Genomic DNA, 22,054 nt, shown 5'->3' with positions numbered 1-22,054 from the left:
AACCCAAAATTGGGACTGGCAACATGGCTCAGAAGTTAAGAGCACTGGTCGCTCTTCCAAAGGTCCTGAGTTCAATTCCCAGCATCCACATGGTGGTTCACAACCATCTGTAATGAGATCTGGTGCCCTCTTTTGGTGTTCTGCATGTATGCAGGCAGAACACTGTGTACATAATAAATCTTTAAAAAACAAAAACCCAAGATTGACCTCTGGTCTCCACATGCACACACACAAGTACATACCCCTACACTCACTGTCAGTATGATCTGCCCAACTGCTTAAAGCTCACTTGCAGATGTCAAAGCAGCCACCATCAGCTGCCCTCCTGCCAGGTATTGAAGACACAAAGAGAGGGTAGGGCCCATTTCATGGACAGCAGAGACATGAAGACACTTCCATGAAGACACTTCAGTGACTGTTAGATGTCATTTATTATTTCACACAGAAGTTGGAGACCAGGGTTACAACTATTAAATACCTCTTCCCCACCCATCCCTCAAAAGACAGCCCAACTTTGTTAGAAAAAAAAACAAAAAACAAACAAACAAAAAAACACAACAAAATACCACCGTTCAGGTGGAACTGGGGAAGTAATAAGACAGAAACACAAGACAGAACATCTCTACACACTGATATCAAGGTGGCCATAACACCAGAGAAAAGCAGTCATGGCCAGTTAACATGGGTGCCGATAACCAAGGACACCGGGCTCAGAATGGCTGCCGCTTCAGGCCACAGCTTTCTGGCTCTTCTGCAGGAACTGGGGCTGCTGTGATTTTGGTGAGGGAAAAATGTGTCAAGCATCTCCCTCCATTGCAGAGAGAAAGAGGACACATGGTGGGGGCTAGGAGCCCCAAAAGCTTCTTAGAGGCCCCAGAGAAGAGAGCCAGGCAAGATTCTCCCCTACAGAGAGAAGGCCCTTCATGGACAGAGTTCTCAGCATATTTGCAATTTACATGGCATAAATTCCCACTGCCACTGTTGCCATCAGAAAACTAAGAGTGAGGACCCATCGGAGGAGTGGTGCCTGGGATGAGCTAGTGCTGATCTGAGGCTTCCCTCTGGGTGTCTCTGCAGGGGTAGAGTCTGAAAGAGAAAGAGAAAAGGTCAAACCCTTGCAGCCTGGGGTATATGACATGAAAGTACGCAGAGTAAAGGAGACCCAGTGTCTGTCCAAGACCACGTTTCTGCTACAGCACACAGTGTCCACTAGCCAGTGCTTGAACACCTTCCAAGCTAGGCACTCCCTTGCAAGCTCTTCATTCCTCCATGCTCAGCCATGTCCTATCAAGGGAAAAGTCCCCTGACCCAACCAGGTAGCTAACTCCATCAGGACTGGTCACATTTCAGCCACCAGAAACAATACTTCTAGCGACAGGGCCATGGGATCCTGTCCCAGTTGGGAAAGACTTAAGCAGGATGGCATTGAGCAAGACAGCTTCATATAGCCTGCTCTGCCCATCCTCTTGTCACCACTCCCTGGGCCACACTCTGTCCCAGGGGTGACAGGCTCAGGGAAGGCACATTTTGTGTCACTGGTCTTTTTGAAAGTCTTACTATGGCTTCAGCTAAGGAACAGGAGAGAGGGGCTGGCACCCAAGGTCCAGATGTCTTCCTAGTGTCCCCTGGAGGGTCAGCACTGAAAATAAGTCCCCAAAACCCTGCCTCATATGGGCACCTTCCAGGAGCCTTTAGTGGGTCTGAAAAGGGAAACACTTACAATCCCAGCTATTGTGAAAGATTGAGGCAAGAGGATTGATTGATCCCAGGGTTTGAGGCCAGCCTAGGTACCACAGTATGACTCCCTCAAAAAAAAAAAAAAAAAAAGCTTGGGGGGGATGGTCCTAAATGAAAGGATTTCTGTGATTTCTAAGGGATTTCTGTACACCTCAGCCAATATACTACAACCCAACCACCTGATTAACCAATGTGGGGAAACTAAGGTAGAAAAGCCTTACAGCTCACCCAGTCACACATTACAGGATGACCCTGGGTCCTTTTGTCTGTACCCTATTTCTAACTTAAAACATTCAGAAAAGAGGAGAATAATAATTAAAAAAACAAAAATCCCTGAGACAGGCCATGTTCCTGCAAGAGGGACCTTTACCTTGCACCAGGCTCCCAGGCCGCTGGCGAAGCCACTCCATCTGTGAGGGGCTCTGATCCTTGTGGTCCTGTGTCAGCAGTACTTGGAGTTCCTCAAACAGCTAGAAGATAAGACATATTGCCATGTTAATGAGACTTGGTGGCCCCAGATGAAGGCAGGGCTTAAAGCATGTTATGAGATATTGTGGAAATGACAACTTAAGAAAACTATCACATACCCATGTGTCTACCTGCCTTATGAGAGAGAAGTCAGGTTTGGTTTGCTTCCTTGCCTGTGCTTCCCTAATGTGTCTGTACCTCCACATGGTCCCCACCAGTAACAACAGCTGTCCTAAAGCTGGAGTTCAGGAGTTTATGTGTGCCCACTAGGAGAACCATTTTGCCTCCTCTGAACCAACACATGACTGTGTGGTGGCTGAGCAGCATACAGCCTGCTATCTCTCGTCCTTGCTAAGGGGTATGCCATGGAGAGCCTCACACTGCTTCTGAAGGGGAGCAACCACAGCTCCTGGAGTACGGCTTGCTTGAGATTGACTAAGTCAGGATGGAGACCCAGCTCTCCGCTGGGCTGAGTCTGTTTGTTTGTTTCAGACAGGGTTTCTCTGTGTAGCCTTAACTGTCCTGGAACTCACTCTGTAGACCAGGCTGACCTCATTCAGAGATCTACCTGTTTCTACTTCCCAAAGAGTGCTGGGATTAAAGACATGTGCCACCCCACCCCCAGCTTCATATCCTCAGAAGGACATGGATGTCTCTAGATGTGGTTGGAATTGAAAGGATAATTCTCTAACAGGTGCTTGCCTGGCGGACCTTTAAGGGGTCCCAGGCTGAAAGTGGGGAGCCAGGAGGTCATGAATTAGAATCCTAAGCACCACAGCACCCCAATCAACAGGACACTATACCCCTACAGCTCTATCTTTCAGGGCTTTGCTCAAAACCCACTTTCCTAGGGGCTGGAGAGATGGTTCAGAGGTTAAGAGCACCAATTGCTCTTCCAGAGGACCCGGTTCAATTCCCAGTACCCTCATGGCAGCTGACAAATGTCTGTAACTCCAGCTCCCGGGGATCTGACATCCTCAAACAGACATATATACAGGCAAAACATCAATGAACATAAAAAAATTAAATAAATCACCAGGTGGTGGTGGCGCATGCCTGTAATCCCAGCACTCGGGAGGCAGAGGCAGGTGGATCTCTGTGAGTTCAAGGCCAGCCTGGTCTACAGAGCTAGTCCAGGACAGGCTCCAAAGCTACAGAGAAACCCTGTCTCAAAAAACCAAAAAAAATAAAATAAAATAAAAATAATAATAAAATAAATGATTACAAGACCCACATTTTCCTCCTCCTTGTATTGAGGCATTTGCAGAAAGTTGTGAGATACTTTTGTGGCTGTATAGAAAATCTCCAAAAGCAAATGCCACCTGAAGCATTTCAGCCTCTGAAAACTTTGTATTTAACTGTGACTCCGGGACCCCCCACCTCCAATAACAGTAGTGTGGCTTGGAGGAGTAGTGAAGCTCACCTCGATGTTGAGCAGGAATGCGGTCTTAGCCTCCTCTGTCACCCTGTGCTTGACCTCAGGTGTCATCTCCAGAGTATTCATGCGAGCACGGTAGAGCTGTTTGAACTTGGTAGGGCTGTCAATGTTGGGGAAGGTGAAAAAAGCCAGGCCTTCACCAGAGCTGGGCAGGTCCAGGGCCTTCTGTGCAATCTTCTTCAGGACCTGGCCCCCTGAGAGGTCACCCAGGTAACGGGTGTACGTGTGGGCCACCAGCAGTTCAGGATGAGTGCGCCCCACCTCGTGGAGGTGCCTCACATAGTGCTGTGTGGCTGGTGTGTAAGGGATGGTTCCCTGCCAGTGGGGACCATACCAAAAGGCCATGTCCTGCTCGAGGGCAGTTCGTCGGTGCAGCTCCTCAGGGAAGTAAAGCGGGGCGTAGACTGGGTTCTGCTTATTCCATTCTATCTCCTCCTCCAGGGCCGCATAGATGTGGTACAAGGAGGCCATCACCAGCTGAAAAATCAAAGCCAGTTTCTCATGTCCCTAGAAGACCCCAACAGTGAGTGCCTTCTGGAAGGCTTCCTGTCCCCCACCAGCCTGCGTCCTCTCCCTCTCCACCCAGTTCAGCGTTCTCCACTGTGTATCTGGTGTTTTCTTTTTCTTCTCTTTTTGGTTTCCCGAGATAGGGTTTCTCTGTGTAGCCCTGGCTGTCCTAGTCTCTCTCTGTACACCAGGATGACCTCGAACTCATTGAGATCTGCCTGCCTCTGCCTCCTGAGTGCTGGGATTAGAGGTGTGTATCATCACCATTCAGTCGTATCTGGTATTTTCTACTGACATCAATTCCACTGTGCCAGGAAACAGCAAAGCCAGAGTCTGTTGTGTATGCTGGGCACACAATAAAGAAAGCCCCGCTGTCAAAAGCCCATTTCTCAGATGAGCTTGGGAAGTTAAATGAGCTAGACAATTTCACCGTGAGGACAGGACATTGCAGGGCTAAGGCAAACTTCTCCTTGCCATCAGAAGCAAAATGGAATTGAGTCAAAAGATCTGGGTGTGGTGGTACATGCCTCTGGTCCAAATACTCAGGAGACTGACTCAGGAGCATTCAGAGCTCCTGAACTATGTAGTGAGACCCTGTCCAATAACCCAAGAACTAAGAATGTAAGTCACTGGGAGAGAACCTATCTAACCCATACAATGCCCTGGGTTCACCAGGCCAAGAGTACATGCTCTGAAATTAGGCTATCTGTTTGGTTTTGGTCGTTTCCACCTAAGCTGACTGTTTGGCCTCTTAACCTCTCTGGGCTTCCTTCCCTCTTAACTACTCCTAAGGTTGAGACGAGTCTAAATTTACCAACATAGAGTTAGTGTTCACTTAACCATCCTGCTGTCCAGGCTCCTCTGTCAGCATCACATAGCAGGCCAAGAACTTGCTTTGTGACCCTCTCCTCTCTTAGCTAGTGTCAAAATTAGTAGGATGACTTCCTTAGACAACCCCTCATCATCCTTGGCTCCAACCTCTCCATTAAATTATTAGCATGAGCCCTGGGCATACCTGCTACACCCTCCCCCAATGCTCTGGCCAACCTACATGTCACACATACCTTAAAGCCTTCCCTGGTCACCTGGCCCTTCTGAAAGTTCCTCATGAACTGAGCATTCTCTGCCTGGGTGTGCACCTCCTTGGTGGCCTCCTTCAAGGCCTCAGACAGATCCTTGGGCATGCTGTGGAAGAAGGGAGGAGTCAGTGGAGGTGACTGTGCCTGGTTCTTTCCAAGCTAACCCCAGACTGTTGGGACCTCATCTTCACATACTGGTCCTGCAGAATAGGTCCAACATCTTTACTAGGCCAAGCCATAGCCTTAACCATGCAAATAATCATCAGTCATTAAATACTATGGGATATAGTCCCCCAAGCCACAGGGAGAATTCCTGTCCTAATTATTCCCAGTAAAGGAGAGGGGAAGTATGGCCTGACCACCGAGAGGAGTCACACCAGTTGGAGGACCATGCTCAAGGGTTGATTTATTTATTTTATTTTGGTTTTCAATACAGTGTAGTCCTGGCTGTTCTGGAACTCACTCTGCAGACCAGGCAGGCCTCAAACACAGAGATCTGTCTGCTTCTACCTCCTCAGTGCTGGGATTAAAGGCATGAGCCACCACTCCTGGCTAAGGGTAGATACCTTGATAAGCTTTTAGACCTAATGTGAAGGTTTCTTTCAAAAAGTTTCTATTACAAATAGAAACCAGCCTTTATTCCCAGCACTCAGGGGCAGAGACAGGGGGATCTCTGTGAGTTTGAGGCCAGCCTGGGCTACAGAGTGAGTTCCAAGAAAGGCTCCAAAGCTACACAGAGAAACCCTGTCTCGAAAAACCAAAAAAAAAAAAAAAAAAACCCTTGCACACACACCCAGATTATACTCAAAGTGTCTGCATTAAGCAGTCAAAGGAGTTCTGCAGCAGGGTATTGAGAGATCCAGGCCAGCCTGGAGGACTTAGTTAAGACACGGCCTTTAAATAAAAAGGGGGCGATGTTGCACCTTATTGGTAGAGTGCTTGTCTGGAATGTAGCAATCCTTAATGCTAAATAAATGCACAGGGGTTAGAGGTAGACAGTGTGAGCTAGCTCTGCCAGTAAAGGCACTTGCCACCATGCCTGATAACCCCCTCTTCCTTGGAACCCATATGGCAGAGGGAGAAAAGTCAGCCCCTCAAGTTGTCCTCTGACCTCTATATGGTTAGTATGGCACATATGTAGCCACTCTACATGCATAATGAATAAAACATAGTGGTGCACACCTTTAATCCCAGCACTTGGGAGGCAGAGGCAGGCAGGTCTCTGTTTTTTCGAGGCCAGCCTGGTCTACAAAGTGAGTTGGAAGAGGAGGAGGGGGGGGGGGAGGGGGAGGAGGAGGGGGAGGAAAACTCTAGTATGGTGGCGGAGTACCTTTAGTTCTAGCACTCAGAAGGCAAAGGGAAGCGAATCTGAGTTCAAGGCCAACCTGCTCTATATACCCAGTTCCAAGACAGCTAAGACTACATAGAAAGACCCTCTCTCAAAAACAAAAACAAAAACCCCACTCCCCCTACAAAAACAAAAAACAAAAAAAACCTCAGCCTAAACACCCTCTAGTCCTGCTATTGCTGTTTTGCAATTCTGTAAGGTTGAGAACTGCACAACCAAAGTCATGTCCGGCCTGACAGGAGAGCACTCCGCGCCACCGGGAGAGCCGAGCATAGACTATTGAGCCCAGGATCCAGGACTCAGCAGTGTGTTCACCAGCCGTCAAACCTGGATACCACAAGGGCACTCCCATCACACAGGGTGCCAGAGGGGTGAATCACATTTTCTCCCTCCAGCTGCCCATGGCTACAGGAAGACTAGGCGGTAACACCATTCCCTAGCTGAACAGGGCACGAGGATCGCCACACTTCCCGTCCCCACGCAGCTGCTTGCCTGTCGGGCTGTGGGCGCTCCATCACCGGGCTGGGCTGCCTCAGGCTGGTTCCGTCTGCTTTAGGCTCCCGGCTGTGCTTTTCAGATGGCTCGGATCCGGCGGGCTCCACTCAATGGCTGTCTGAGGAAACTCTGGAGGAAACAGGGCTGAGAGCAGCTGCCGGGACCAGCCTTTTAAGTAAGCGGGTCACGTGGCAGCCGCCCAGCTGAGCTCCTGTTGCAATACCGTGCCCAGGGGCGGTTTGGCCTGGTCTGCAAGGGGATAAGTCATATGACCCTGGCAAGCACTGCTGCAGGATCTTAAAGAAAAAAAAAAGGAACTCTGAGTGGCCTCTGGGCAGAATTTGGATTCTTTCCAGAATCCTCCCTTCTCAGTGACTGGACAGGAGTAGCCCCTCAAGAATCTAGAAGGTTCCAGAACTAAGAGACAATGTTTGTCAGAATGAGATGCTGGTGGGCAACCCTAGGGACTTACCCTAGGGTTCTGAGTCTACCTGAATCTGTCTTCCCAGAACTCTGAGGACAGCTGGGTTTCTCAACCCTGTTAAGGACACTCAGTCCTGCTTGGTTTGCCAGCACCTGCTGAGACTAACTTTTTCCATGTTCATCCATATACATCATAGTGCTGGGTAGACTGAACCAGAGAATGAAGTGTGCTGCCTAGGGTCTCATGGAGAGCAGCACCTGAGTGTCTGGCTGCCTCCTCCGAGCTGTCCTAGAACCTGGTCCACACCATGACTTCCTGATGCCTAAGAATGTGAGACCTTGAAGTCAGGACACTTCGATCATTATAGATACCCACTGAGACTTAGCAGGGTAGGACTTGGACAATCACCTGAATTCCTAATGACGTGGCCCCCTCAGTACTGAGTCATTCCTCAAAGCACTCAGAGTTCTAGTTGTGTTGTTTTGGGTTAAAAATGACTTCTTTAAAAAATATTTATTGTGCCAGGCATTGGTGGTGCACACCTTTAATCCCAGCACTCGGGAGGCAGAGCCAGGCGGATCTCTGTGAGTTCGAGGCCAGCCTGGTCTCGAAAGCAAGTTCCAGGAAAGGCATAAAGATACACAGAGAAACCCTGTCTTGAAAAACCAGGCAATAGTGGCTCATGCCTTTAGACCCATCACTCAGGAGGGAGAAGCAGGCGGATCTCTGTGAGTTGGAGGCCTGCCTGGTCTACAGAGCAAGTTCCAGTACAGACAGAACTACACGGAGGACTCCGTCTCAAAAGAAAAAAAAACAGTATTTTATGTGTTTATGTGGACCCAAGTATAATGCATTCATCCACATACACACAAATGCTTGAGAAGGTCAGAAGAGGGCATTAGATCCCCAGAAACTAGAGTTAAAGGTGGTAGTGAGCTGCCCATGTGGGTGCTAGGAACCAAATGCAGGTCCTCTGGAAGAGCAGCAAGTACTGTCAGACTCTAAGCCACCTTTCTCTCCAGCCTAAAACTGACTTCTGATGTCAACAAGGATTCCATTTTTTGATTGTTTCTTCTATTTTTTTATTTTTATTTTATTTTATTTGGTTTTTTTTCGAGACAGGGTTTCTCTGTAGCTTTGGAGCCTGTCCTGGATCTCACTCTGTAGACCAGGCTGGCCTTGAACTCACAGAGATCCACCTGCCTCTGCCTCCCGAGTGCTGGGATTACAGGCGTGCACCACCACCGCCCGGCCGTTTCTTCTGTTTTAGGGATATCATTTAGAAATAGTGGTTGCAAGTCATCAGCTCTGGAAAAAAGACTAATGAAGGGTGGCAACTGCCTGTCAAGGGTGGACTCCCCCATAGAGGGAACGGGATGGCCAAGCCTCACCTGCATGTGCCCGAGAACCTGTGCCACCACTTGTGCCACTGTGAGCAGTAACACCAGAAGAGCAGCTGCAGGAACTGCAGACCTACTGCACGCAGACAACTCATTTCCCTCTCTTGAGAACTCCACTTTACAGGCCATGACAGAGGCTCAAGATAGGATGTGAATTCACTGTAGCAGGAGGACTCCACATTCCCTGGAGAGCAGGTGGCATATCTTCTGCCTGCAGAAGGTGTAGACAGGACAAGTGGCTATGACCTCTGCCACCCAGCGAGTGCTTCTATAGATGTTCTGGAGAGGGCCACCTTCCTCAGGGAGGGCAGAAGGCAGGTGCGCAGGGACTCTGTCCACTCTGTGCTGTAAATCCTCAGGGTTGGACCTGTGACGGGCACGTGTCAGATGGTTAATATTAACTGCAAGAATGAGGCTGCACAAAGGGTCTTGAGGGAATGAGGAAGTTGTTGTTTGGCTGTCATGGCACTGAGCTGCCAGAAAGGGCTGAAACCAAGCTAGGATCACAAAAGGAGTACTTTGTGAGTGCAGAAGCTCAGCTGATCCTGACAGCAGCCGCAAGATCTGTCCTCCGACAGCCATTTGCACCTCTTTGTCTCCTTGAGTATGACGAGGAACGGTGAAGTCAAGGGATTTTCTTGTCACTCAGCTATATTGACGGCAGAACCAGAATTCTAGCCCTGGTGAGAGGAAGCTAGGCCTCCCTCCTGACCACCCCACCTGAAGCCCTGCCATGGAGGGTCCAGGAGTTTTTTGGGGGCTGGGGGGGTGGGGATAATGGAAAATCTGTAGATATAGAGATTATTCTGATATTTTTCTGTTATCCCAAGGACTGCGAAAATGGAACAACATGAATCTCCTTTTCAACATGGGGAGTTGGGGCACCCAAAGTGGGAGGCACTGACCTAGGCAGTGGCCCCATTAGCGACACAACTTTTGTTTACCCTGAGTTTCTGACTCCTGGGGCCTGGCTTGTTCTCTGGGAGCCCCAGATGTAGCTAGAAGATAGGCTACTCAGAATCTGGGGGACAGAAGCAACGAGACAGGCTGTTCTGGTCCCTTCCCAGCCCCTGCACCCCAACCATGCCAACACTGACTCAGCTTCCTAACTTCCTTTGCCTCATGCACCCAAAAGACTCCAATCCATGCCCTTCTTCCTGCTGCAGTGGCTAGCTGAATACCCACCCCTCAAAGATGTCTACACTCTGACATTAAGACCAGAGAGAAGCCGGGCGGTGGTGGTGCACGCCTTTGATCCCAGCACTCGGGAGGCAGAGCCAGGAGGATCTCTGTAAGTTTGAGGCCAGCCTGGGCTACAGAGTGAGTTCCAGGACAGACTCCAAAGCTACACAGAGAAACTGCGTCTCAAAAAACAAACAAAAAAAAAAAAACAAACAAAAAAAAGGACCAGAAAGAAATTCCAAAGGCAGATGTGCAGATGTGAGACTGTCCTGGACTACTATCCCTCAGGATCCAGGGTCATTACAAAAGATGGGTCCAGACACAGTTTATGGATGAGGAAAGGGGGAAGAGGACAGGAAAATGCTGTCCCACCTCCTATAAAGATGGGGGACACAGCCGCAAGCTGACATGCACAGTCAGCCTCAGGAAGCTAGAAAGTTAGGAAACTCCTGCTACAGGAGTGCCCAGCCTTATCCACACACACACACACACCCCTTCCCCAGCCCATTTCACAGGCTCCCGTGGTGGATTCCAGGATAGAACAGACCTAAGAGGGATCAGCTGCAACTTCAAAGCTTTCCATTCTGCAGAATCAACTGCCAGCTTCTGTGACAGAGGAATGGGGTAAAGAGCAGCAACTGTGTGCCTGTGTGTGCACGCTCACGTGCATACATTTTCAAGTGTTTCAGACAGGGCTTTACAATTTAGAACCAAACAAAAGGCTTCTGTACCTTGCTAGAACTTTCATTTCCTGCTGCCTAAGACTAAAACTGCCCTTTGTACCAACTAACTATTCAGAGCAAGGCTGAGGGTGACTCAGCAAAATCTGCCTTTGTGTGAAATCCCTCCTCCCAACCATGACACAGCAAAAAACCAGCTGCGAAGCAATGAGGAAACTGCAACTAAGCATTCTGGGCGGGAGGGGGAGTCCGGGTTGGGGTCTGCTTTCAGGCCGGTGTGGAAAACAAAGTCCAGGCTTCAGTAGGGGCTGGAGTCTTGGGCCAGGGTTGGAGTTCTTTGTGTCTTTTGCCCCAGTTAGATGACAGTAAGGGGATTTGTGTCGGTATCTTCAAGCAAGAATCCTCACAGAGAGCATAGTGACTATACTATGCCTGAGACAGACTAGGACTCTAGTGAGGCTCTTCAGCCTACATATACAGGGCAGACAGTCCAAAGCTGAAAAAACTCCCAATAGCCTGATACCAAGACATGGAATTCCGATGACAGGAGGGTCCATAAGTAAGGTAGAGACCCTCTGACAGGCAGGCAGATCTGCGCCGCCACAGATAGAGGACAGAACAAGAGCACTCCTCATGAGACAACTGCCCAAAGTCAGAGCCCCGTGACAGCAAACCCCCACATAGATAGACAGCAGGTGCACAGCTGGATCAGAGAAGTGGACCTCCTCTTCATGCCCGCTTTTTCTTTCTTCTGCCCCAGGACATCACAGAGATAACAGAGGAAGCTTCCCACCCCTGCTCAACACCTGTCAATGGCTCCCTGGCTACCCCTGGGGTAAAGTGCAAGGCCTTTATTTGGGGACACCTGTTCCTTGGAGATCTAGCCAAGCCCACCTCTCTGGCAGACGATTCTCACTCTGTTCACTGCCACCCACATCAAGTATTCCAGACTCAATGGAGTACCTTCCAGTCCTGATCCAGCAAGATTGTTATCCTCAGGGTTGCTAGCCTCCCCTTGAATACCACTTTTGCCCAGAGGCTAATGTAGGCGCACACCTGTAACCCAGCACTCTGGAAGTGGAAGTGGGAAGAACAATCAGTTCACCAAAGATGTAAGAGTTACTGTGGCAAGCTTTTGTTCAGGACTGCCAGCTCACAAATAACAGGAAGACTTGTTAATTATGAAAACTTGATCTGAGCTTACACTTGTCCCTCTAGCTCTTGTACCTTAAGTTAACCCATTTATATTAACCGACATTCTGCCACAAGGCATTACCTCTCTTCCATCTTGTACCTCTTGTTTCCTCTCCATGTCTGGATGGCGAATCCACCTTTCTTCTTTCCCGAGTTCTCTGCCCAGAAGTCCCACCTATCCTCTCCTGCCTAGCTTTTTATCACAAATTACAAGCAAAACATCTCCATACAATGTACAAATATCCCACAACATTTCTTCCTTTTTGTCTAAATTAAAAGGGAAGGTTTTAACTGTAACACCGTAAAACTATATACAATAAAAACAATTATCAAGTAAGGATTACATTTACAATGTCCAATCCATTTGTATTTGGCAAATTTAGAAAAATTACTTAATTATCTATCTTATCTTGATGAGTCCAAAGTTTTATAGCTAAACCATTTTCTATCATAACTTGTATTGCCATCCTAAAAATATCTTTTAGACTTTAAAACATCTTTTTAGAAAAACAAACTTTTATGTTTTCAACCTTATAAACTACATCTTTTACATAAGTTCTTTTATCTGAATTTGGTAACAAGGAAAACTGTATATCTAGTCTTTAATCCCCATCAGAGACCCAAGAAGGATAAAATATTATTTGAGTAAACAGGAAGTGCAGAGCAAACAACTTCCAAGACTATAAAAATGACAAAGACATCTGGCTTCATGGACAGTCACCCAAGTTTCCTCTGCAATGTTGAGGCATCCATCTTTAGCCTCAGGCCTAAAATATCTGACAGACTTTTCTGTGAAGCATGTGAAGCAGAAATTTTGAAGGACTGTCCTGCATTGTCTTGGCAAAGCTCAGTAGTTGCCTTCTTTTGTGTCCTGCTAATCCAGTTCAAATAGCATATTATCAGCAGTTAAGGCAAGGGCAGTTTCTTTGCCCAGTGGCTAACTTTTGCAACAAAGAAAGTAAACTCCATATGGAGTTTCCCTGATGCCCATCATCTTCTCTGAAGTAAATTGGTACTACCAGGAGCAAGCTTGTCTCATCATGAAAAGCCTTATGTTATTAAAACAACTTAAATGCCATATTCTGTAGGTCTCTGTAGATAGATGGTTTGAAGACCATCTATCTAAAACATATCCATTTAACCTTGAAACCATACCTATATGACTACAAGTTTGATTGTTATAGATGACTACATATATATATATATATATATATATATATATATATATATATATACTTATTTATTTATTTTTATTTTATTATTTTTTTTCCAAGACAGGGTTTCTCTGTGTAGCTTTGTGCCTCACTTGGTAGACCAGGCTGGCCTTGAACTCACAGAGATCCACCTGGCTCTGCCTCCTAAGTGCTGGGATTAAAGGTGTGCACCACCACTGCCCAGCCTAACATATATTTTTTAATTATCCTAAATAGTTTGTAATAATAACGTTTAAGGATAGAACTTTACATTTTAAAATGAGTTGCATAGGTATAATATCTTAAACAAGAGTAGAAACATATATGCAGTATAACAAAAATAATCTTAAATATGTATCAATATATAAAAATCCATACCAGTGTAAAGTATTTGAGAGTAATAGTTGTTTTTTAATTTAAAAGTAGATTCAATAATCTACCCTTCTTTTCCTACCATTCGTTTATGCTCCTTTTTCTTTTTAGAATGAGATCCTTGATTCTAACCTCCTGTGTTTAGTTTTTTTTCCCCTGACTATGACCAATAATAACTTGTAACTAACCCCATGCTAAACAATGACAAACATCCACCAAATTACCAGAAACCACCTACCTCAACTCTTGAGAATGTGGGTGGGTGTTGTGTTCTCTAGATTTCTTCCTGTTGTCTGGGGATAATGACATTTTTTTAAATCTATTTATTTGTCATGTATAGAGTGTTCTGCTTGCATGTATCCCTGGAGGCAAGAAGAAGACACCAGAGCTCATTACAGATGGTTGGGAGCTACCATGTGGTTGTTGGGAATTGAACTCAGAACCTCTAGAAGAACACCCAGTGCTTTTAACCTTTTTGCCATCTCTCCAGCCCAGATAATGATATCTTTAGGGGACCCTGAGAAAATTGGGATAATAATCAAGTCCTGGGAGAGTTAGCTGTTATTTTTTATTTAGTCTCTCTGTGATGGGAAATTGTAGGGCTTATCTGAAGTCCTTGCTATAGTAGTCTGTGAGGCTGAACCATCTCAATTAGCAGCTTTGAAACTGTTTGGGATGCATAATTTTAAGGAAACTGCACAGATGCATTCTGAGAGGCTAGATCACCTGGGTTACTTGTCATTATTGGTGTCTGGTCCTTTTTTCCCCCTGAAAACACAAACTTTTTTTTTTCAAGGTGGGGTTTCTCTGTGTAGCTTTGGAGCCTGTCCTGGAATTTGATCTGTAGACCAGGCTGGCCTCGAACTCATAGAGATACACCTGCCTCTGTCTCCTGAGTGCTGGAATTAAAGGCATGAAAACACATAAACTTTTAAAGGTTTTATATATATATATATCTGTATTAACACAAGTATGGAATGTGCAGTGTGTAAAAGTCAACTAAAGGTGATTTTTTTTTTTAAATAATTTTTTTCTTTTTTCTTTTTTTGAGCTGAGGATTGCACCCAGGGCCTTGCGCTTGCTAGGTAAGCGCTCTACCACTGAGCTAAATCCCCAACCCTAAAATAATTTTTTTATTGCTTGTTTAACTTATTTATTTTATATGCATTGGTGTGAAGGTATTAGATCTCCTGGAAGTGGAACTATATAGACAGTTGTGAGCTGCCATGTGGGTGCTTGGAACTGAACTGGAGTCCTCTGGAAGAGCAGCCAGTGCTCTTAAATGCAGAACCATCTCTCTAGACCCTAAAGATTTTTTATTTTATATTTTAGCAGGTAAAAGGCATCTGTCAACTTTATAAGTCCACTTGAACTGCATAACCAAAATGCAATATACATCTTTATCTATGTTATATGAAAGGATGGCATGTAATAATAAGTCATGAAGAGTCTGTAGCCAACAAAACTTACCATTTCTCATCCAGTCTCAGAGCTGTTCTCATGCAGAGAGATCAGTATACACGATACCTGTCCTATAGTCTTTCCTGGCTTTCTCCCTCATGTCTACAGCCAAGATCCTCAGGTGGTCTCTCCCAGCCAAATCTGATCCTTATTAATTTTGGATAAATCCATTAACTTTTTGTTTCCTATGGAAATAAAGGTATAACCTCTCTTCCAATGCAATGTATTTCCTGATTTACATTCTGAAGTTAAGACATCTTTAAATGTATAGGCTGGTTTAATTCAGCAGTTTCCATAATCCAGTATCTCTCAGTAGCTGTCATGTTTTGTTCACTAACATTTAAAAAATTCAAAGTCAACAAAACACCATACAGGATCCAGCTACCCTGTGTATTTCCCATCTTTATGCGGCTTATTCTTTTTTATATTACTTTTCTCTCTCTTTAAAAACTTTATTATTTTTAAACTATTTTTTATGACTTTCTATATCCACTTTCTTTACTTTCTTCAGCACCTAAGCACCTTTTAAAGAATTTGTACCTTTTTAGAGTTTTTCTGTGTCTGGACCTGGCTTTTCTGCTCCTCTGCAGTGTTCCCTGACTGTGTGAGCCAAACTTTAAACTGCTAGGTTACTGCCATGAGGCTGTGGAAGCTGGCTCTGACCCCTCAGTTTCATGAGAACCTAGCCTCATGCTGGTGAGTGCTGGCCCTGGAGCCAAATTTACCCACCCCCAACTCTGGGAATGTGTTGTGTCCACGTGGGGCAGGTGTCTGTACCCAGTGCTAGCTGCTCAAGTGCTCAGTTTCACAGCAGGGCCTCTGAAAAGAGCTGCGCCTCTGTATGCCACCATACCTACCAGAGAGACTGTGGTCACCAGGAAGTGGCATCTTCTGTGTTAGGAACTTTTTTTTTTTTTTTTTTTTTTTTTTTTTAGCTTTTTCAGGCCTTATGTGGATATATGTGGCCCCATGTTGGGCACCATATATAGGAAGCTTTTTCCTTGGGACAGCCAGCTCAAAATAACAACACAAAGACTGATTATTAATTATGACAGCTTGGCCTTAGCTTACACTTGTCCCACTAGCTCTATAACTTAAATTAACCCATTTATGTTAATCTACATTCTGCCCTGTGGCATTAGCTCTCTTCTATCTTATTCCTCCTGTTTCTTCTCCAAGTCTAGATGACAAATCTGCCTTTCTTCCCAGAGTTCTCTTTGCCCAGAAGTCCCGCCTATCCTCTTCTGCCTAGCTATTGGCAGTTCAGCTCTTTATTATACCAATTACGGCAATACACCTTCATACAGTGTACAAATATCCAAGTTACACCCATGTACCCACTAGGTATGAGAAAAGACACCAAAATGCAAATTCAGCCCACAGTGAGGTCACTCCACACTTACAAGAAGAGCTTAATTAAGAAGATGAATGACTCCTATTACTACTGAAAATTCCTTCATTGTGGTGATCAGAATGTTGCCCTAACAACATGCTGTGTTAGCACATGATTCTTTTGAACTGAAGATAATAAGGTCCCCAAAAGCTCTGTACTTTCCCCTCCCTCATCTGCCCCAAAGCAGGCCTAGTATCATTGTAATGAATAAAAATATTAGATCTTTCCAACCCCAGAGAAAGCCCCCTAAGGTATCTTTTATTTTAATTATTTTATTTTAGGTATATAGGTGCTTCTTGCAGTTATGTCTGTATACCATATGAACACCTGGTGCCCAAGGAGACCAGAAGAGGGTAGTAGATAGATAGGGTATTAGATAGTTCTAGGTAGAACTGCAGTCACAGATTATTGTAAACTGCCATGTGGGTGCTGGGAACCAAACACAGATCCTCTGCCTCCTGAGTGCTGGAAGGGATTAAAGCCATGCTTCACTAAGTGCAGCTTCCTTTGTCTTTTTGTTGTTTTATTTCCAGCCAGAGAGCCTAGGAGGTAAACGGAAAAAGTTCCTAGACCAAACCACTCTGTTAGAGTTTCTTCAAGCATGAAATGTACACTTAAGCAAGGGCTTAGATTTTAGAGATTGTTCAGGGATGTTCATGGTATCTTTATCTGTCATAGTCTCAAACTGAGATAACCTATATATCCCTCAGCAGGTGACTGGATAAACAAATTGTCATGTAAACATGAACACGATAAACAGGAAGGGACTACTGATTTATGCTTCAACACCTAAGTCTTCAAAATAGCTATGCTGGATAAAGACAAAAAGGTATGCAGCACTTGCCTTTAATCCTAGCACTCTGGACACAGAGTCAGCCAGATCTCAGTGTGTTCAAGGCCAGCCTGGTCTATACTTCAGTTTTCAGGACAGCTAGGGTCAAAAATCCAAAAAGGCACTTGCTTTGTAATTCCATTTATATAAGAACATGCATAAAAATATATAACTAACATAAGTTAACACAATATATATTGTATTATATATATATATATATATATATATATATATTGTGTTATATATAGTACATACATATATTAAGCTAATATAAAAGTCTAGAAAATGTCAAGTAAATTAATCAGATATACTACCTGGTAGAAGGCCGGGAGAAAACCCTTAGGAGTGATAAATATGCTTAGAACCTTGGCAGTGGGGATGGTTTCGAAAATTATGGGGCCTGAACTCACCACCCTTTGTACATATGTAAAGTTTGTTACAGTTCAGTTATAGCTCCACAAAGCTACAAACTCAGCCAAGGCTTCCCTGCTTTTTCCTATCACCAGTCACTTTAGGGGGCCTGCCCTTCAAATCCCAGTGCTCCCAACACCCCACCCCACCTAGCTATAAGCAACCCAATATTGGGCAGCAAGATGACACAGGAGTCAGAGCTTGGTGGTACCACCCAGGAATTATCTGCATACTTAATGTAGGAGGCTTAGAAAGTTGGGCTCAACTCCTACCTGGAGGCCACACACACACTCCAGGTGTGCCTGGCATCCTGCATGTTCCTCTTCAGAGCAACCCACTGGGCCTAAACACTAAGAATGTTGATAGAGCCATACCCTTTCTAAACATCACCCAGCCTCCCTCAGCATCAGACAGGCTGGAGGTCTGCTGTTTGGACCCCTAGACCACAAGGACTATATTGCCATGTGGAACCTGGCTATAGCTCCAAGTCTTGGCTTCTCTTGACGGTGCATGAAGGAGGGAACTCCTCGGACAATGTAAACACTAATGAAACAGACTTCAAGCAAGGGTTTGCAGCTCAAAGCAGGATCCTGACAAATAACTGTGTACACTTGAGCCTCCTAAGCCTTTATTTTCTCATTTGACAAAATGAGAATTAAAAATAGCATTCACTCAGTATGGGGGAGGGCTGGCTCAGGTAGCAGCTCAGAATTGGGCATGGCGCAGGGGAAGAACAGGGGAAGTATCCACTGTGACACGTGGCCAGGGAGAGCCAGTTCCCCTTCCACCATTTAGTCCCAGTTTTTCTCTAATCTAGAAATTTCCAGAGGGTTCTGCACTAGGATGGGAAAGTCACTAGCATCTGACAAACCTTGTTCTCCACCATAAGCTGTGAATATCAGCTTCCCATGTCTCCATTCATTTGTTTATTTGGCAAGGTGGCTCAATGTATAAAGAGAATGCCAAGCAACCCTGACAACTTGAGTTTGACCCCTGGAACCTGTGTAAAGATAAAGGGAGAGAGCCAACTCCACAAAGTTGTCCTCTGCCCTCCCCCTGTTATGAAGTATCCATCAGAAAAAACTACTTGCACATGGATTTATTAACCAGACAATTCATATGCTGGGTGCTTAGGATCCCAGCATAGCCCTGACCCTTTCTCAGGGTGAGCTTTTAAGCATAAAAACCATATCCTGTTTTGACATACTTCATTCAATAAGAATTAACCCTCACCAAAGAGTAAACTGCAGACCATTTTCCTTTACCCTTAAATTCTTTACTAAGTTATGCCTAGGTGACAATTTCTTCACACTATTGTACAATTGCAAACAATAGGAAAGTCAACTGATATGGTTCATTATATTGGTTATTTTCCCCCCTGAGACAGGGTTTCTCTGTGTACCTACCTTTGTGCCTTTTCTGGAACTCATTCTGTAGCCCAGGCTGGCCTTGAACTCACAGAGATCCGCCTGGCTCTGCCTCCCGAATGCTGGGATGAAAGGCATGTGCCACCACCTCCTGGCTGGTTCATTATATTGTAAGTGGAGGCAAAGTGCTTTAGGTACAGAGCTCTTATTCGGGTCTGGGAGTTAAGTGACACAACAGATAACAGGGAGAAGTAGTGTGTGATGCAGGAACACTCAAGGAAGTAGAGACAAGAACTATTTGGCTGGGCAGTTGGCGCATATTTTTAATCCCAGCACTTGGGAAGCAGAGGCAGGCAGATCTCTGTAAGTCTGAGGCCAGCCTGGTCTACAAAGAGAGTTCCAGGACAGCCAGAGCTATACAGGCACTTTTATGTGCCTGTGCTAAGGGGTAAGGGACTCCATCACAAGGCAAAGAGGCTTTGGGGTGAGCTGGGTGAAGGAGCACCAGGAAGAAAGGGCCCATATACCAGAAAAGACAGATAATAGAATCTGCTTGGCCCTACTTCCTGACTTCGAGGAGGCCACTGATTTCTTCCTGGCCTGTGGGTGGTTTCCTCCACATGAAGGCTGAATTTCCTGTCTTTGTTACTGTTTTGTGGTGTGTGTCTGTGTGTGTGTGTGTGTGTGTGTGTAGTTTTGTTTTGAAAAAATGTCTTGTTTGTGAAGTCCTGCCTGGCCTAGTTTTCACTGTGTAACCCAGGCTATCCTTGAACTTGCTAACTTGCTTTCTACCTTAGACTCCCAAGCACTAGGATTATAGGTATGAGCCAACATGTTCTGCCTTGGTCTCTGTCTCTCTCTCTGTCCCTCTCCCCCACAAGGTGCCCCTCCTGCACCTGCCCACCCTCCCAAGACAAAATTTCTTTGTGTAGCCCTGTCTGTCCTGGAACTTGCTTTGTAGACTAGGTTGGCCTCAAACTCACAGAGATCCTCGGGCCTCTGCTTCCCAAGGTGCCACCACCTCCTGGCACCTTGGTCTTTTTTCAACTAAGCTTTTTATTTATTTAAATAGTAGTGAACATCTTTAAGCCCAGTGCTCAGGAGGCAGAGATAATTGAGTTCCAGGCCATCAAGGGCTACATAGTGAGAGTCAATCTCTCTCTCTCTCTCTCTCTCTCTCTCTCTCTCTCTCTCTCTCTCTCTCGTGCGCGCATGCTCTTAGCCTTTAGCACAAAATAATTGCGCCAAGGGGCTGGGAAGATGGCTCAGTGGGTATAAGTGCAATCCTGACCACCTGAGTTCAATCTTTGGAACCCTTGAAAAGTTAGAAGGAGATAATTGTCCTCTGTCTACAAAGTTGTCCTCTGACCTCCATTGAGTGCCCTCCATCACACACACACACACACACACACACACACAGAGTAATAAATACAATTTAAAACATTTTTAGAATGCAAAAATGGCATACCTGGCTGGGTGGTGTTAGTGCACTCCTTTTTTTTTGTTTTGTTTTGTTTTTTGAGACAGGCTTTCTCTGTAGCTTTGTGCCTTTCCTGGAACTCCCTTTGGAAACCAGGCTGGCCTCAAACTCACAGAGATCTGCCTGGCTCAGCCTCCCGAGTGCTGGGATGAAAGGCGTGCTCCACCACTGCCCGGCGGTAGTCCACTCCTTTGATCCCAGCACTCAGGAGAAAGAGACAAGCCGATCTGTGTGAGTTTTAGGTCAGCCTGGGCTACAGAGTGAGTTCCAGGATAGGCAAAGCTACACAGAGAAACCCTGTGTTGGGAAAGAAAAAAATAACAACATACTTGGGGACTGTTGTTTCAAACTGATTTATTAATTTAAAGGCAAGTTCTCATGTAACCAGAGGGGCTTTGCTACCATCCTCTGAGTACTGGGATTACAAGGCTGTGTCACGACAGGTGGCGGTAGGTGCTGGGAATCAAACCCAAGGCTGTCTTGCTTACTGTGCAAGCACTCTGCCAACTGACCTATGTCCTCAGCACTCAGACTCTTAACTGTAAAGCCTGGGGATGTCAGTGCAGATGGATGGTAGAGTATGTAATAGCGTGTCTGAAGGCCTGGATTCAATTCACAACACCAGGGAACTGTTCTTTAAAATTCTACATATACACGTTATATAAGCACAGACTACCCAAATCCTGTGCTTTTGAGGGACAGCTTTGCTGTTTCTGTCCTCTGCACTCTCCTTTACCTCTGCTTTGTTACCCTGATGTGTTTAAAAAACACAAGGCAGCCCAGCAGTGGTGGTGCACACCTGTAATCCCAGCACTTGGGAGGCAGAGGCAGGTGGATCTCAGTGAGTTCGAGGCCAGCCTGGTCTACAGACCTAGTCCAGGACAGGCTCCAAAGCTACAGAGAAACCCTGTCTTGAAAAACAAAAACCAAAACCAAAATACCCCACAAGGCAGCTGATTGCTTTATGTCCCTCCATAGCTCCCGTCTCCAAGTGCTGGCTGGATCTGAGCACGAAACGGCCCTGCAGCCACTAGGTCAGGTCAGCCCGTCGCTCTCCTTCCTGCTAGGACTCCGCCTCCAGGGGCTCAATCCCTAGCAGTTCAAACCATGACTCGGCGAAAACGTACCTCGGGACCGTGACTCAGCAGCAGCAACGGGCTGCCCGGAACCGTGACTCAGCACCACGCTGTCCCGGACCTTGACTCAGCAGAAAGGGCTTAGCCCCAGATTGTTAAAGACTGCAGAGTGGGGGGAGGGGTCAGCCCAGGCTGCTAGCTCGGCTTGCACCCTGGCCCCTCCTCCTCCCCTCTCTGAGCTCTGGAAGCTTGTGTAGAAGTTGTCTAGGGATCCTGCTTAGAGCCTCAGAAGCGTGGGAACCAGCTGCAGTTCCACACACACTTGCTATTTTAAAATCAACAGGCCGAGCATGATCGCTCATGCCTTTTTTTTTTTTTTTTTTTTTTTTTTTTTGGTTGTCTGAGACAGGATTTCTCTGTGTAATAGCCCTGGCTGCCTTGGAACACACTCTGTAGCCCGGGCTGGCCCCGAATTGGCAGAAGTCCACCTGCCTCTGCCTCTGCCTCTTCGAGCTGG

At 46.0% G+C, this 22,054-nt stretch overlaps 1 protein-coding gene across 1 annotated transcript; it reads right to left on the bottom strand.

Annotated features, from left to right (window-relative positions):
• Positions 1–407: 407 nt before the first annotated feature.
• Hmox1 (heme oxygenase 1) lies at positions 408–21,771 on the bottom strand. The gene is made up of 7 exons (XM_036188106.1): positions 21,589–21,771; positions 8,888–9,263; positions 7,070–7,368; positions 5,215–5,335; positions 3,629–4,120; positions 2,108–2,207; positions 408–1,086 (listed from the first exon to the last, which is right to left on the bottom strand). Exons 3-7 carry the CDS (start codon positions 7,090–7,092, stop codon positions 953–955), a joined length of 870 nt encoding a protein of 289 aa, XP_036043999.1. The 5' UTR covers positions 7,093–7,368; positions 8,888–9,263; positions 21,589–21,771; the 3' UTR covers positions 408–952.
• Positions 21,772–22,054: the final 283 nt, after the last annotated feature.

Source organism: Onychomys torridus, chromosome 5, assembly GCF_903995425.1.
Source record: "Onychomys torridus chromosome 5, mOncTor1.1, whole genome shotgun sequence".
In the NCBI taxonomy this organism is placed as follows: Eukaryota; Metazoa; Chordata; class Mammalia; order Rodentia; family Cricetidae; genus Onychomys; species Onychomys torridus.
This window is presented reverse-complemented; position numbering and strand designations above follow the sequence as displayed.

Coding starts and splice junctions, on each gene's coding strand:
- Hmox1 (XM_036188106.1), bottom strand. CDS start 7,092: ATGGAGCGCCCACAGCCCGACAG. Junction 5,336..7,069: donor GAGCGCCCACAGCCCGACAG/GCAAGCAGCTGC, acceptor CTTCTTCCACAG/CATGCCCAAGGATCTGTCTG. Junction 2,208..3,628: donor CATTCCTGCTCAACATCGAG/GTGAGCTTCACT, acceptor CTTATCTTCTAG/CTGTTTGAGGAACTCCAAGT.